Source organism: Schistocerca piceifrons, chromosome 2 (genome assembly GCF_021461385.2).
Source record: "Schistocerca piceifrons isolate TAMUIC-IGC-003096 chromosome 2, iqSchPice1.1, whole genome shotgun sequence".
In the NCBI taxonomy this organism is placed as follows: domain Eukaryota; kingdom Metazoa; phylum Arthropoda; class Insecta; order Orthoptera; family Acrididae; genus Schistocerca; species Schistocerca piceifrons.
In genome coordinates, this window is record NC_060139.1 from 511,150,322 (window position 1) to 511,168,413 (window position 18,092).

An 18,092-nucleotide genomic window follows, 5' to 3' on the forward strand; every position below is an offset into this window, starting at 1 on the left:
AGGTCTCCACATCATCTACAGCGTTCCAAACCGGGAAATATGCTCACTAACAATTTGTCCTTTCAGCTTACGATTCTACTGGTTTACTTTGATCTCTCCTATTCAATACCAATACTGTCCATTTCACAAGGTGCAGACTGTATTCCAAACAGTCTTTGTCCAAGCTAGTCCCTCTTTTATAATGCCCTTGCTGCCGACGGTACACTATACTCTAGCCTATCTTCTTTCCTTCAAATAAAGTTTATTTGTTTCTAGAAAACTGATGGAATACGACAGTAGAACACACCTACACGAGAAATTTCGTTTTCGACAGCTTCGAGGAGATCTGATGTTTGGATACCCAGCATGGACCGCAGCCAGAATTCACTCGTCTGTACCTGCCGCTCAGCCCGTATACTTCTACCACTTCGATGTCGTAACAACACTCAACCGAGCCAGAAAAATGGTAGTTGCGGAAAACGTCACAGGTAAGTACTGTCACTCCTAAAACTTGCAATGGTCTTAACTAACATACAGAATAAGTCTAAATGACATTTTATTTCCAAGACATTAAGAATTTGTTACTCAAGAGTGGTCGTTATTAGCTACAACAGCAGTATCACAATCAGAAAATTTTTGAAATTTCTGAAAGATGTACGCTCGTGAGCAGTTGAACTAGCAGTATTTTCGGAGAAACAGAGTGAACACTCCTTTCGCCGTGGTGAATGGAACAGTCCCTTCTGTCACGTGACTGCAGTACCGGCCGTCCTTCTTAGCGCCGTTTCCGCATCTGTAGAGCGCAGAGTAAGCAAGACGCAAGGTATCACTGAATTTGAGGACGAACATATCGTGCCTGCCGCATGACACACCACTATTTCATGCCTGGCGCAGCCATCCTGCTTTTCACATGCTACGTGACTACCTCGATGCGGTGCCAGATTGATTACCATGGGCAACTACTTGTTATTGTTACACGATAAGTCATACAAATCTAAAGGCTGTAAATTCAACTAAATATGCAGGAAATATAATTACGAATAACTTCAAGGGGAACCCTCTCATAGACAATACTGTGGGTAGTGTGAACCTAAACACCGATTTATTGGCAGAACACACAGAAAACGCAACAGGGCTACTAAACACACTCCCCACACTACGCTAGACTATTGCTTTGCCTGTGGGTTCCACATCAAACTGGGGTCAAAATTTCTCTTAATTTTGCACGGAGATGTGTCAAGCCGCCCACTTTTGACGTTTGTGACGATCCATCACTTACACAGGACCATATTCAAGTCGCGTACCCCATTTGAACTTAAGTATAAATATTAATTCATGGTTGAGTTTATTAGCAGGTTGCATGTTATTGTTCACCTCGTATGTCACTGATGAGAGGTGTAAGCTCGCAGTTTGGTTAGTAAGTAAATCCTGTATTCCTTGAGAAGACAGATTTATTCTCTACTCTAGTGTAACTTCTGTGGCACACGGGTAAATGTGAGTTTCCTGTTCATATGATAAGCATAGCCTCAGGCCCTGAAAGCTGAGGCCTTACTCACAAAATTCCGAGATCCAGCGTACCATAACGAATCAAACAACTGCAGTAGAGCAGGGGATGTAGGAGGAGTAGTCGATTTATGCGTCTGATGACTGATGATGATACTGTCATGTAAGTGAAAATAATTCATAAGCAACTAATATGATTGAATAATTTATCTCTTGCACGGACAATGCAGGTTTCTTTTCCAGCTTGTAGGAGAGCGTCGACTGCTACATTTTGACTTACAGTGGCCGTATCTTGCAATGCATAAGTCAACTTCTCGTTACACAACACACTAGTAACGTAAATTTGTTATTGAAACACAAGTACCAGAAGTTTGGTACGGAGTTTAGGAAAGAATACGTCGGTCGACTACGACAACCATATTCATTCTTTTTACTTTACCATAGAGCTGTGGGGAAAGGATGCTCTAGATCTGAATGAACCAATACAAAGGAGCGCACACGTACAGTCTTAGACACTAAAACTGACCGCCGGCCGGCCGCCACAGAGACTAAGTCCGAGTCATTCACTTAAGGTGGCCAATAAAACTGACCGCCCCTGACAACTGTAAGTCCGGCAATCTGCACAATCTGGCAACACAGTAAGTGTCAGGAGGAAGTGTCAGGAGGAAGTGTTCTCTACTTCCGAGAAGTTGTTGGACTATGTGGTCTAGTGGCAATCGTCGTGCGCTCTAAACTCATAGTCGCCTGTTGGCGTCCAACTGTATTCCTTTTTTTTTCTACAGTCGGTCTAAAGTTATGTGTCTGACTGAACATCGAAGATAATTCGCTTAAAATTGTACCCACCAGCAATAACAAGTATTCCAGAAACAATTCCGCAGAATAGCTCGTGGCTGCGCCGCGATCATAACAGCTCACGGTCGAGCGTTTCCTCGCACTGCAGCGGCTACCGGCCACCGGCCAGACGCCACCCGCCGCCTGAAATCCGGCGCCGCCCAGGTGAACGCGTCGCGACGCTGTCAGTGTGTGTCTCAACTGTCATTTTCGAATTTGAAGTTCTAGTTATCATCTGGCAGTTAAGCAATGGATTTTGCAAACTTGAAAATCATGAACTACAGTTAAGCATTGTAAAATTGAGTCGCAAGTGGAAATAGGTGTAACATCTGCAACACAACGTTTACTTTTGGTATAACAGAGGGATGAACGCAGAGGAGGCAGCTAGAAAGATTTGAATTGTGTGTGGAGCGAGTGCTTTTGGGAAAAATACGCCAGAAAAAGATATTCTTGTTTCAACAAAGATCGTTCTGGCATGAATGATTTTCCACATTGAGGAAGTCTCGACTACTGATATATGTGATAGATTACCGTTTTACCATCATGCGACATTTGCATTCAACAGGCAAAGTTAAAAAGTCTGGTGTAGGAGTACTGCATGCTCTAATTCGAAACAACAAAAGTCAACGGAGTGACTATTATTGAACGTCATCAGGTCGCTCATTGAGCATTCGTATGCAGTACTGTTACTGGTGACGTTTTATGATGCCTTTATCGTTAAGTTCCTAAGTAGAAATAAAAGGCTGAGCCCCTCCAAAAGACATAAACTCGAGCAAAGAGTAGTGTGAACATAATATTTTACATCTGATAGCTCCAAAAGTGTGTTTTGGGCTACGAATTCTGCCCCAAGGGCTGTGTGCAACACAGCTGGAATTTGTTGCCAACAACTGAGACACCTTTCGGTCTCAGCGTAAAAAAATCGAGCAACACAACTACATCACATGTACAACTGCATGATAACGCACTTCTTGATTTGAGAATCAAAACTATCCAGGAGATTGAAATTAAAGTCGTCTCTCAGGCACTTGTATTGATAGAGAAGTTCTCTCTCAAGTACTTGTCATATATTCGTAAAGTTTTACCTTTCCCGCTCTGGATCAATCAACCGTCAACGCAGTTAATTTCTAGACGAAAATATTCTTAAAACTACTCTGGTATAATGATATCGTTGGAACCAGTAGGTTTCTACTGCCGCAGAATTTGTAAACAACTTTAGCATTGTCAAATCGTTCTAGATATCGTGAAAGAAAATTCTTTTGCTGAATAATTTCTCATTGATGATTACTGTTGCGATTACTAACTAATGGAAAATACAATTAAAATATTCACTGTACTAATACAAATCAAATTCAGCTTATTACAGAAACATCACGACTGCAGACTATCTTAATAAAGCATTAAATACACTCCTGGAAATTGAAATAAGAACACCGTGAATTCATTGTCCCAGGAAGGGGAAACTTTATTCACACATTCCTGGGGTCAGATACATCACATGATCACACTGACAGAACCACAGGCACATAGACACAGGCAACAGAGCATGCACAATGTCGGCACTAGTACAGTGTATATCCACCTTTCGCAGCAATGCAGGCTGCTATTCTCCCATGGAGACGATCGTAGAGATGCTGGATGTAGTCCTGTGGAACGGCTTGCCATGCCATTTCCACCTGGCGCCTCAGCTGGACCAGCGTTCGTGCTGGACGTGCAGGCCGCGTGAGACGACGCTTCATCCAGTCCCAAACATGCTCAATGGGGGACAGATCCGGAGATCTTGCTGGCCAGGGTAGTTGACTTACACCTTCTAGAGCACGTTGGGTGGCACGGGATACATGCGGACGTGCATTGTCCTGTTGGAACAGCAAGTTCCCTTGCCGGTCTAGGAATGGTAGAACGATGGGTTCGATGACGGTTTGGATGTACCGTGCACTATTCAGTGTCCCCTCGACGATCACCAGTGGTGTACGGCCAGTGTAGGAGATTGCTCCCCACACCATGATGCCGGGTGTTGGCCCTGTGTGCCTCGGTCGTATGCAGTCCTGATTGTGGCGCTCACCTGCACGGCGCCAAACACGCATACGACCATCATTGGCACCAAGGCAGAAGCGACTCTCATCGCTGAAGACGACACGTCTCCATTCGTCCCTCCATTCACGCCTGTCGCGACACCACTGGAGGCGGGCTGCACGATGTTGGGGCGTGAGCGGAAGACGGCCTAACGGTGTGCGGGACCGTAGCCCAGCTTCATGGAGACGGTTGCGAATGGTCCTCGCCGATACCCCAGGAGCAACAGTGTCCCTAATTGGCTGGGAAGTGGCGGTGCGGTCCCCTACGGCACTGCGTAGGATCCTACGGTCTTGGCGTGCATCCGTGCGTCGCTGCGGTCCGGTCCCAGGTCGACGGGCACGTGCACCTTCCGCCGACCACTGGCGACAACATCGATGTACTGTGGAGACCTCACGCCCCACGTGTTGAGCAATTCGGCGGTACGTCCACCCGGCCTCCCGCATGCCCACTATACGCCCTCGCTCAAAGTCCGTCAACTGCACATACGGTTCACGTCCACGCTGTCGCGGCATGCTACCAGTGTTAAAGACTGCGATGGAGCTCCGTATGCCACGGCAAACTGGCTGACACTGACGGCGGCGGTGCACAAAAGCTGCGCAGCTAGCGCCATTCGACGGCCAACACCGCGGTTCCTGGTGTGTCCGCTGTGCCGTGCGTGTGATCATTGCTTGTACAGCCCTCTCGCAGTGTCCGGAGCAAGTATGGTGGGTCTGACACACCGGTGTCAATGTGTTCTTTTTTCCATTTCGAGGAGTGTATCTGTAAGACGACTGAGCCTATTTTAGCACGAATTAGTAGGACATTACCGACTTTTGACTTCGAAAAGATCTGTATTTACTTCATTTCCTGTATCATTCGCAATTATTATGAAAATGTGACATTTCATAGATAAAATTAGGTATTCACAACAACAAAAAATATGTCGTCATTATGAATTTGGCAGTACCGCAAGGTTTTCGCTCAGACACTAAGGGTTACTGAAAGTAGCAAGGCGCATTTTGCTCGAGCGTTGTCTCACGATTCCCTTATTGCGATTGTATCTGCCTGCTTGTAGCTCTGCTACAAAAGAATTAAAAATCTGGCTTTCAGCGAGTCTCGAAAGGCGAACGAAAGCAGCTTGCACCTGGTAGCCAAACATGTTTCTTGGGAACAGGCTACTTCCTAAAGTGGGAAGACATTCTTTTGTGGTTGAATTGTTGGCAAATGTCAGTCAGACGTGTGCCGTTGGTCTAAGCGTTTCGGTGTGTTGAATTTGTACCAATGATTTTTCTACAGGTTTATTCTGTCCCATTAGTTTTTTCACGTCATCTTGGTGAATTTTGCTCATAGTATTTTCGAGTGTATTTCTTTTATAGGAGCTCTGAATGAGCATAGTCATAAGTCGATTGTTGATGGATGCGATTTCTTTGACGTAGTTGATGACAGATCTGTGTTCGAGAAATGTAGTGCCGAAGATTGCTACGTCTTTCGCTAACTTTTGTTGTATTTTGCTCTTGAAGATGCCATGGTTTCCGTAATGCAAGTTTTAATTGTCATTTAATCGTGGTTCTTGAAGAGCAAGGACGAGAGTTTTTTGGCGGACGATTTCTTTCGTGAGAATATTGAGGTTTTTTGTTTGGATCAATGTATCGATGTTTAGTTTTTAAATGAATGTTTCCTGCTCGTAGAGAAGTTTACCAGAGATCTTCGATATTCTCTGTCGTGCTAAACTGGACTCCCCAGAGTGCGAAAATCCAACTGCCGCCTATCGGTGGCCAGGTTGTGTACCACCTGGGGTAAAGTTACCTTTGCTTGCATAGTTCATGTTTTCTTGTGTTTCATTGGTTTGGCCTGGGTGATACCGGGACCAATCAGGACCAGATGGTGTTGAAGCCTTTGGAAGCAAATATTTTCAGCCAAGTTCATTTAGATAACAGACGGTGACCGGAGTAGCGGTGATTTTCACTCACATGTGTCTGGATTTTGGGTTCAACTGTTTGAGTACTCGTTCGGGATTGTGTTAGTATTTGGTTCACCCCAAGTGTTTCATTTCCTAGGTACCACCCAAATGGGGGAGGGTTTCCCCTATCGGCTACAGGGGATTATTATTATTATTAATTATGTCATCAGCAAATCTGATATGGAGTATCTTCCCTCCACTTAAATAGATGTGTATTGTTCGATGCAATATGTCCATCAGATATTGGTTATAATTACGTTACATTGCTGCTAGTCGACATATTTCTCACTTTTTCTTAGACAGTTGCTAGCTGTTACTCCATCATAGGAATTTATGTGCGCAGCATTGTTGCAATACAGACGTTCAAATTATCCGATTTCTGTAATTTCATTTCGATACAAGATCGTCCTAATCGGATTCAGCCAGTCAGTCTTAATGTGGATATCCGACTACGACACTCATCTTATGATAGACTCGGTGAACCACATTCTTAATCGGACTGTTGAATCCATATCACTTATCTATGACAGAGAATGAATTCTTAAACACTGTGGAAAATAATAATCCAATGTGCTTATTACAAATACGTTATTTAAATATAAATATATGAACTAACGAGATAACAATGTATACAGGAGCAGAGACCCATCCATCATAGTAGAGCAGTGTGAGATTGGTTTCAGGGCCAAGAGAGGACAAAGCTGTTGCCGTTTGTTCCACGATCACCGAACATCAACCAGATAGAGAGCATGTGGGCAGAGGTAACAAGGTCATTGCCATGTGTCCCTGCAAATGCAAGCGACCTTTGGACGAATATAGAAAACGTATGGTGGGGAGTAAAACGTCACGCTACACTGTCGACGACTTAATGAAATCAATTCCCCGACTCCCTCGAGAAATCTTACGTAATGATCGTGGCTGGGTTGGTTACTAAAAGTATACTCGTCCACAAAGCCCATGCGGACAATTATCTGATAATCGGTCAAGCTTTGCTTTGTCGCAGCTCTTTAGCATACAAGTAAATTTACTTTCAGTCCCCTCCTCACAAATCTTGCAATGCAAGGTATTTTTTTTTTTTTTAATGTTTGAGAAGACTTTCAGCACCAGGTTGGCGGAGACAAAGAGGGCAGGCGTCGAAGATCCGAGGCCTGGCCACAATGCCTCTCCCATACCTGGCACTGGGCAGCTGCATTATTCCCATGTATTCCATGTTTGCACCCGTATTTTCTTTTAAATTGTAGGACAAAACTGAAGTAGTAATTTAGGTAAAATAAATTACAGATTGCCGCCTCCAATGGCGTGCGTTCCTTGTAGAACATAAGATGTAACAATGGAAAGGGTGACGGAAAAATACATAACAAACATTCATTCAGAAATGTATTCACCTTTTAATTTATTATGCACTGGATGCATATGAGGTCTGTAAGGGAGCCATATATTTTTCAACAAATAAAAGAAATGTCGGAGCCGGTGGGGTTTTGCCAAATTAGAACAGTTCTGATTTTAGATCCAACGTAAAAGAATATTCCAGGAATAAAAAAAGTGAAAGAATAGTATTCCTCTTCTAATGAATAAAACTATCCATCTCTTTGTAGCCCACATAAAGCAATAGATAAAAATTTTAAAACCATTCCTTATATTTGTTATTCTTCTTCAGCTTAAAATGTTCTACTGCAATATAGGACATGTACTCTACTAAGTTTTGTTTGTTGTCACGTAAAACACAAACTGTCCCAGAAGCCACGAATAACTGTTATTCTTTTCGGACGGGTACCATTTCCAGTCGGGTTGTAAAGCTTCAGTTATCGGTATTTGACTTTCTGCGGTTCAATTGACAGTGCTAACTTCTTCGTAGTCCAGTTCCAAATTCTGATTCTATTTTCACATGAGAAGATGTGCGCTACAGTTTCTACAAGCCGTTATTTGTCGCCATATGGAGATGGTCTCAATTTGATTTTACATCATCGTTCCGCTGTGGGTATGGTTTCGTTTACAAAGTCGCATCATACGGCACTTACTCTAGTTGGTATAATTTTATTGTTGATATTTTTCCAGACGTTCCTCCAGTTTTTTGTAGGTTAAGTTACAGGAATTGGTTTGTGAAGACGGTGTCTGATAATATAATCATAAACGGTTCTAGTGTTGGTTTGTGCTCGTGGAAGTCTTATACAGCTCCAAACGCCCTAGTACTTTCGGACGTAATCTAGGCTGGCGTGCTACATTAACTGGAGCGTTCCTATTCCCAGGATCTAACGAGAGGAACAGAAGTTTCGTGATGCCTGTCTTAGTGGCGTGTGGTTAGTTTAAAAGCACGTCTTTAATTCCAAGTGCCGGCCGCGGTGGCTGTGCGGTTCTGGCGCTGCAGTCCGGTCGCAGGTTCGAATCCTGCCTCGGGCATGGGTGTGAGTGATGTCCTTAGGTTAGTTAGGTTTAAGTAGTTCTAAGTTCTAGGGGACTTACGACCTAAGATGTTGAGCCCCATAGTGCTCAGAGCCATTTGAACCATTTTTTAATTCCAAGTCCTCCGTTTTGCCTCTGAAAATTCGCCGTGTCGAAGGATACTTTGATGATATTTTGTTTCAACACATACGAAGAGGCCACAGCTTATATTTTTATGTGCAGTGACCTGCAGTATCGGTAAGTCTGCTCCGACGTGATATATTTTTCTAAGTATGTATGTATTTATAATCTGAACTTTGTGCAGTCGGTCTAACGATCGCATGTCATGGTCCTTCAACAAGGTTCTGATGACATTAAGTTTCCGCTCCAAATTGTTCGTGGCCATGCGCTTGGGATTCGCCCTTAACTACAAACCGAGTTGGAGTCTCTATTCAGTTACATCTAACCAGTGCGCACCTATTGCATTATTATATGAACCGAGATGCAGTATCTTGGTATTAAAATTTTGTAAATCCGGGTTTGAATCTGGTCAGGCACAAATTTTCATCTGACGCTGTTGTTCTATTTTAATGTCCATGACAGCCTGGACATCTGTCCTTCAATCTTTAATTGATGAAGAAGTCTATTTCGATTCGTAGTGTCTGTTCTTTCGGAAATGTCCTAAGAACAGACATACACACACACACACACACACACACACACACACACACACACACATATTTATCTTAAGTGCCATTCGGAAAATGTTTGGCAACTCAGTGATAGTGCCAGACTGGAGCTGCATCAACCTACTCATTTCACTAGATAGTGTTGTAATTTTCTGAACAATTCCTGTTTAATAAGTGACAGCGACAGTGTCTCTCATCGTTTACTTTGTCGGAAACCTGCTTCTTTCTGCCCTAGGCTATACTTTAGCAATGAGTGATTGCTCACATTCTTCATACCTCACTGGACGTGCTACTGCAACTGTAGCCAAAGATTCAAATCCCACTGGAAAAGTATGTTTCAAGTCAGATGGTTTTGCTCCTCCCCTACGGTCATTGAAAACGATCACAACGAAATTAAGTATGGGTATTCTATGAAACCCTTGAGTTCATACTGCGGTGCTGTGAAGATGAAAAAGTAGTTTTCACAATTATCAGATGACAGATGGAATTTGTCAGATTCCACTAATTATGATTGCATCATTAACTGTTGGTTCACAGGCGCTTTTCTGCCGCTTATTGTAACTGTTATTTGTATGTTAGAGCTGGAAGAATAGAAACATCAAATTTTCGCAATATGGAATGTTAGAATTCACCTTAAATCTTCACGTTTCGAGCAAAGGCAGAATATCCGTCACGAAAGCTGACAACGATAAGCCAGGGCATGCCTGTCTTCTGGCGGATGTGCCAATGACAGTGATCTCAATAACAATATTGTACAGCAAAGAGGCATTGCCAACTCAACCACCGGAGAAGCTCCAAAATTGTGAATCGCATCTGGTGAATACGCTTTCAAGGTTTCGATCCGATTAAGACAGTAAAACACAAATAATTGTCGCAGTTATTAATATATGACATTTAGTTTGCATTCAGTGCGTCGATGTATTACAAGTAATTGCACTCTAGCGTCTAAACCTAGTTACAGAAATGTGAATAAGACTCATGGGCATATAATGGGGATCTTGCGGCCCTTGCCACCCGCAACTTTGAGATGAAGCGATTGTCACTTCTGAGGTCACTCACAGAACACATCAGCTGGTATCCTTCCTGGCTCTATAACTGGAACTTGGCAACAGCGCAGAATATGTTTGGCAACTCTGTGACCGACGAGTTACTTCCTTGATGGCACAGAACTATCCTGCTAAATTCACTTGATATTATCGTGTCATTTCAATTGAATACTGTAAGTGATTTTCCCTTGAGACGTGACAAAAGGATATCAGTTAATGCTTTTGAGTCAACGAAAGTGGTTCCACACGGGAAATACAACTACTCTCGTCTCTTATGTTGCGATTTATTTGCCATAGCGGCTACTGAGCCAGTAAGTACGTCAAAGACCCGCACCTGTTCGCTAGCTCCTAGGTAACGTGCTTGCCTGTCAGGTGCACGCTGTCTTTGTTCGCCTTTCGAGACTCGCTGAATGCAAGATTTTTAATTCTTTTGTAGCAGAACTACAAGCAGGCAGATACAAATTCAATGAGGGAATGGTAAGACAACACTCTAGCAAAATTCGTCTTGCAACTTTTAGTAACCCTTAGTGTCAAAGCGAAAAACCTTACGGTCCTGCCAAATTCATAATGCCACTTTTATTTTCTGCCGACATACTTTTTTGTTGTTGTGAATACGTAGTTTTATCTATGAACTGCCACATTTTCGTAATACTTACGAAGCAAATCATCTGAGGTAACACTTCACCAACTTGTCGGGAAGGTGGAAAAAGCACTACCCTTTCTGGATGCTCTCTGTATCTTCCTGGATGTCGAGGGGGTTCTAGTAATACGACCTTCGAGTAAATGGTTAGAGATGAAGAACCTAGTGGTGAATGAACTCATAGATGAGCTGAATGCGAGAGACTACTCTTGAAAAGAATAAGTAGACGATTTATTCACAGTAGGACTTAGAAAATTTGATAGTATTGTTAAACCTATGTGCACAGAACATTGTGAAAAAGTATTTAAAGACAGGCCGCATGAAAATTGGTGTAGTATTATTTATGGGGAAGCATGTCCAGCACATATACTGAAAAATTATGTTTCTCGGTGAAACTTTAGAGAGGGTTGTAGTGTATCTAGAGTAGCCCTGGATGGAAAACTATTATGAACACCTCACACAAAGAATATATTCCACTGCGAAAGATAATCTTATAAGCACTAGAAGCTGCTGTAGGGCAAACTGGGGTCTAAACCCAGTACGTACTGGATATACACCTCTGCAAAAATACCAATGATAATTTATTGTCATATAATACGAACAAAGTCGAACAGGAGGTGGCTGCTTGGGAGTCTCACAAAGTGCAGATACTGGCCTTCTTTCACAAACAGACGGAAGTAGCAGGACATCCACTCTTGGATATTGGGCTAGACATGCCCGCCTTACACCTGTGGCTTAAAATGGAGGCCGTAGCAGGGACAAAAAGGCTAAAAATGTTAAAAAACTGGATAGAGTTAGAATATACGGAATCCCAAATCAGTATGGCGATGGTTGGGGAAATGCCGACTAACTATACAATAAATTCTAGCTGTTTCAATAAACAGTTGGAAGCAGGGAGCAGTGGAAGAACGAACCACTACACCGTTCGGGAGACATAATATAGTGGTATACTGACAGGTCGAAAACAGATGAAACCACCGGGTCTGGTGTACTGCCTAGAATCTCTTTAGGGAAGATAGACACAGTATTACATAGTATCTTCTATCAGCATGTGAACGGAGGTGAATTAGAGTAGATCCTACAAAAATCGTAGTATCTACTTTTATTCAGACTGCCAAGCAGCTCTGAAATCTCTATCAGCCCCTGCGACCGAAGGTCGTTGCAGAATGCCATGAAGCATTTTCTTTCGGACATGTCCGAAAGAACAGACACCACACGTATATCCATATACAGAGTGTTTCAGGAGGATTATAAGATATTTTAGCAGGTGGTAGTACAGACGAACTGCAAAAAAATTTCATATAAATACGTCCACTTTTTACTGTGTACAGAGATACAGCTGTTAGTACGTAACCCTAACAAACTCAAAGCAAAGCAACGAGGACATTCAAAGTTGATTTTCAAAAATTCCCCCACCAACTTCCATGCACATTTGACTTCTCTTGATAAGACCACGTGTAGGTCGTCTTTGCGTTCTTTTATGAGGGCTGCACTATTCATAATCCGAATGATCAAATCGGTTCTTGGGTTTACTTTTTCTTTGTAGACTTCGCCTTTAACCATCCCCGCAGGCAAAAATCGAAAGAGATAAGGTCCGGGGATCTTGAAGGCCAAGAAAAGTGCCCATATCCAATGATCCATCTTCCAGGAAATGTTAGGTTTGGATAATGTGTCACCTGACGACTAGAATGTGCAGGAGCCCCGTCATGCTGGAGGTACATACGCATTCTAGCAGCCAAATGAACCTCTTCCATTGACGCTGGAAGCTCATTTTCAAGGAAGTATAGACAACTAGGTCCTGTAAGGACCAACATACGAAACGAAAATGCATTGAACCCAGCTATCTGTATTTTCAATAAAAATTGGACGCATGTTATATGTCATTATTTCAACAATTTGTCTACACTACCATCTGCTAGAATATTTACTATTCCTCATGAACCATCCTGTATAATTATTTGGGTCTCCACGGGTCATTGAAAGTTTTCAGTGCTAGACGCACGACATCGTCCGACCCTCGCGGGAATACAGTGTGGACGCAAGCTAGTGGAACAATGGCCGGGGGGTACAGCGCATGTGGTATGCGGCAAAAATGGGAATTCGCGTCTGACGAGGAGCGTGTGTAGATAGGTGCTGCAGAGAGGTTGACTGCTGTGTCATCATAGTATCCACAGTCGGAGGTTCGAATCCTCCCTCCGGCATAGGTGTGTGTGTTGTCCATAGTGTAAGTTAGTTTAAGTTAGATTAAGTAATGTGTAAGCTTAGGGACCGATGACCTAAGCAGCTTGGTCTCATAAGTCCTTACCACAAATTTACAAAATTTTAATACCAAAATACTGCATCTCGGTTCTTACAATAGTGCAATAGATGCGCACTGGTTGGATGTAACTGAAGAGAGTCTCCAACTCCGACTGTGGTTAAGGGCGAACCCCAAGCGCACGGCCACTAACAACTGGAAGCGGAATGTCATTCGAACCTTGTTGAAGGACCATGACAGGACCGGATCTTCGACCCCTGCCCTCTTTGCCTTCGCCTACCTGGTGCTGAAAGTCTTCTCAAACATTTAAAAAAAAATAGTCCAGTGATCAGAACGTCTGTCTAGTAAGCAGGAGGTCTGGGTTCGAAGCCCAGTCGGTCACAAATTTTCATCTGCCTTCGTTGCTGTATTTCAACGCGCTGTGACAGTGTGGTCGTCGGTCCTTCGATATTTAAGATGCAATTCTTTTTGAGGCAATAGAGGTTATTTGCGAACATTTGTCTTGCCATCAATGTAACAGGACTTCAACGGCATCCAACCCTTAGTCATACCTTTGTGCCGGCGCTAACCCATGTCATACACATGCGAATTAGATTGTAGTTCATATTTAGTCAAATAACGAATGGTCAGTATACAAATATGCAGGCCGGGGTGGCCAAGCGGTTCCAGGCGCTACAGTCGGGAACCGCGCGACCGCTACGGTCGCAGGTTCGAATTCTGTCTCGGACATGGATGTGTCTGAGGTACTTAGGTTAGTTAGATTTAAGTAGTTCTAAGTTCTAGCGGACTGATAACCTCAGAAGTTAAGTCCCATAGTGCTCAGAGCCATTTGAACCATTTCTGAAGTATACGAGTATTTACGAACACTACAAGCAGGATTGCAGCGAACTGAACACTTAACCAAGTGCAACATGGAGTACCTGTGTAATGAGTCATTCCAGCTGCATAGTTCAGGGTTACATTTGTTAAGTATTTCATTGCAAAATTAATGTAATTTCCGCACGATAATCTCTACAGTCATACCGTATTAGGAGCCCGCGATTGGAGTACTATGTTCGTTAAATAGGATTACTCAAGCTGAGGCCAAATAAAGACAAGCGACGACGCCACAACACTATCTTTACTTAAGTAGGTAGTCAGGGCTAAATTATGTGCGCCACCATTAATGTTACTGTAAGCAGTTTGACAGCATAACACCACCACAACTACTGACAACCTGAACCATTATCATCACGCAGTTGTGACTCTCAGTGATAACAGGTTGCTGATGTTTGTCAAGAATAGCGGAAAGCGCCTCTGAAGTTCCATTTGCATTACGACTAGGACGGAGAGAATCCTAAATAACAGTAATAGGTCACCCAGCGAAGAGAAGAGTCCACGTATTGTCTCAAGTTCTTGCAGTTTGATATAACGCAGTTCCCGATAGTTTCACACTAACGGGTTCTATTGGCTATCGAAATACTCATATGGGAATCATAAAAGTGTAATTGCTAGAACGCTCAACCACCTTAATAACACCTCATTCTGGATTGAATACGACTCGGAAAGCGCCGTTAATTTGACGTTTTCATCCATCTCCTGACGTCTCACTGAATCAAGTCTGAAGTGCACGCGCAGTTGTGTTGCCTGCCGCAAGGATTCTGTGAAGTGTTGTGGCAGCTGGCAGTCATTGCTGAATACACACATGTGCAAATATCCTCACTGCTCTAGCGGAACTCGTCTTTTCCATACCGCAATTAGCACAATAATATAAGGCTTGTTCTGCTGAACAACTTGATGCCCACAAGTCCTTAAATAAGAATCTCCTAGCGGGAGTAATACATGAAAGGAAACAGACTGTTGGACAAAAGAATGGACAGCTCCCTGCTTTATTGTTGGTTGTCTCTCTGATGTTAACAGTATTGATTCAGATTGTGCGTTAACACGAAAACACACACACACACACACACACACGCACGCGCGCGCACACACACACACACACACACACACACACACACACACACACACACACACACACACAGTCATTGATTCCAGTGAGGGTGACAACTACTGTGTGTTCAACAACACATGCACCAGTCAGTTCCTCAGTTGGCGTCGAGTAGATGAGATTTTTCAATTACCTTGCATTGCAAGATTTGTGAGGAGGGGACTGAAAGTAAATTTACTTGTATGCTAAAGAGCTGCGACAAAGCAAAGCTTGACCGATTATCAGATAATTGTCCGCATGGGCTTTGTGGACGAGTATACTTTTAGTAACCAACCCACCCACGATCATTACGTAAGATTTCTCGAGGGCGTCGGGGAATTGATTTCATTAAGTCGTCGACAGTGTAGCGTGATGGTTTACTTCCCACCATACTTTTCTATATTCGTCCAAAGGTCGCTTGCATTTGTAGGGACACATGGCAATGACCTTGTTACCTCTGCCCACATGTTCTCTATCTGGTTGATGTTCGGTAATCGTGGAACAAACGGCAACAGCTTTAATCCTATCTTGGCCCTGAAACCAATCTCGCACTGCTCTACTATGATGGATGGGTCTCTGCTCCTGTAAATACATTGTGATCTCGTTAGTTCATATATTTATATTTAAATAACGTATTTGTAATAAGCACATTGGATTATTATTTTCCACAGTGTTTAAGAATTCATTCCCTGTCATAGATAAGTGGTCTTGATTCAACAGTCTGATTAAGAATGTGGTTCACCGAGTCTATCATATGATGAGAGTCGTAGTCGGATATCCACATTAAGACTGACTGGCTGAATCCGATTAGGACGATCTTGTATCGAAATTAAATTACAGAAATCGGATAATTTGAACGTCTGTATTGCAACAATGCTGCGCACATAAATTCCTATGATGGAGTAACAGCTAGCAACTATCTAAGAAAAAGTGAGAAATATGTCGACTAGCAGCAATGTAACGTAATTATAACCAATATTTATCTGATGGAAATATTGAATCGAACAATACACATCTATTTCAGTGGAGGGAAGATACTCCATATCAGATTTGCTGATGACATAATAATAATAATAATAATAATAATAATAATAATAATAATCCCTTGTGGCCAATGGGGGAACCCCTCCCCCATATGGGTGGTACCGAGGAAATCAAATACTTGGGGTGAACCAAATACTAACACAGTCCTGAACGGCTACTCAGTCCGTTGAACCCAAAATCCAGACACATCTGAGTGAAAATCACCACTACTCCGGTCACCGTCTGTTATCTCAATGAACTTGGCTGAAAATATTTGCTTCCAAAGGCTTCAACACCATCTGGTCCTGATTGGTCCCGGTATCACCCAGGCCAAACCAATGAAACACAAGAAAACATGAACTATGCAAGCAAAGGTAACTTTACCCCAGGTGGTATACAACCTGGCCACCGATAGGCGGCAGTTGGATTTTCACACTCTGGGGAGTCCAGGATAGCACGGCAGAGAATATCGAAGATCTCTGGTAAATTTCCCTACAAGCAGAAAACATTCATTTGAAAACTAAACATCGCTACATTGATCCAAACAAGAAACCTAATTAATCTCACAAAAGAAATCGTTCCCCAAAAAATTCTCATTCTTTCCCCTCCCGAAGCACGATTAATTGACAATTAAAACTTGCATTACGGAAACCATGGCATCTTCAAGATCAAAATACAACAAAAAGTAGCGAAAGGCGTACCAATCTTCGGCACTGCATTTCTCGAACACAAATCTGTCATCAACTACGTCAAAGAAATCGCATCCATCAGCAATTGACTCATGACTATGCTCATTCAGAGCCCCTATAAAAGATATACACTCGAAAATACTAAGAGCAAAATTCACCAAGATGACGTGAAAATACTAATGGGACAGAAAAAAACCTGTAGAAAAATCATTGGTACAAATTCGACACACCGAAACGCTTAGACCAACGCACACGTCTGACTGACATTTGCCAACAATTCAACCACAAAAGAATGTCTTCCCACTTTAGGAAGTAGCCTGTTCCCAAGAAACATGTTTGGCTACCAGGTGCAAGCTGCTTTCGTTCGCCTTTCGAGACTCGCTGAAAGCCAGATTTTTAATTCTTTTGTAGCAGTGCTATATGCAGGCAGATACAAACGCAATAAGGGAATCGTAAGACAACGCTCGAGCAAAATGCGCCTTGCTACTTTCAGTAACCCTTAGTGTCTGAGCGAAAACCTTGCGGTACTGCCAAATTCATAATGACGACATACTTTTTGTTGTTGTGAATACCTAATTTTATCTATGAAATGCCACATTTTCATAATAATTGCGAATGATACAAGAAATGAAGTAAATACAGATCTTTTCGAAGTCAAAAGTCGGCAATGTCTTACCAATTCGTGTTAAAATAGGCTCAATCGTCTTACAGATGCATAATGCTTTATTAAGATAGTCTGCTGTCGTGATGTTTCTGTAGTAAGCTGAATTTAATTTGTATTAGTACAGTGAACATTTTAATTGAATTTTCCATTAGTTTACTATTCCCAACAGTAAACATCAAAGAGAAATTAATTAGCAAAAGAATTTTCTTTCACGATATCTAAAACGATCTGACAATGCTAAAGTTGTTTACAAATTCTACGCCAGTAGAAACCTACTGGTTCCAACGATATCATTATACCAGAGTAGTTTTAAGAATATTTTCGTCTAGAAATGAATTGCGTTGACGGTTGGTCGATCAAGAGCGGGTAAGGTAAAACTTTACGAATATATGACGAGAGGGACAAGTGCTTGACAGAGGA

At 42.6% G+C, this 18,092-nt stretch overlaps 1 protein-coding gene across 1 annotated transcript in view; it reads left to right on the forward strand.

The window, feature by feature from the left end:
- LOC124777134 (juvenile hormone esterase-like) overlaps positions 1-18,092 on the forward strand; it is a 170,856-nt gene that overhangs the window by 135,279 nt on the left and 17,485 nt on the right. The window contains exon 8 of the mRNA XM_047252427.1: positions 314-467. Coding sequence (XP_047108383.1) covers positions 314-467 — 154 coding nt within the window. The remainder of the gene's footprint in view (positions 1-313; positions 468-18,092) is intronic.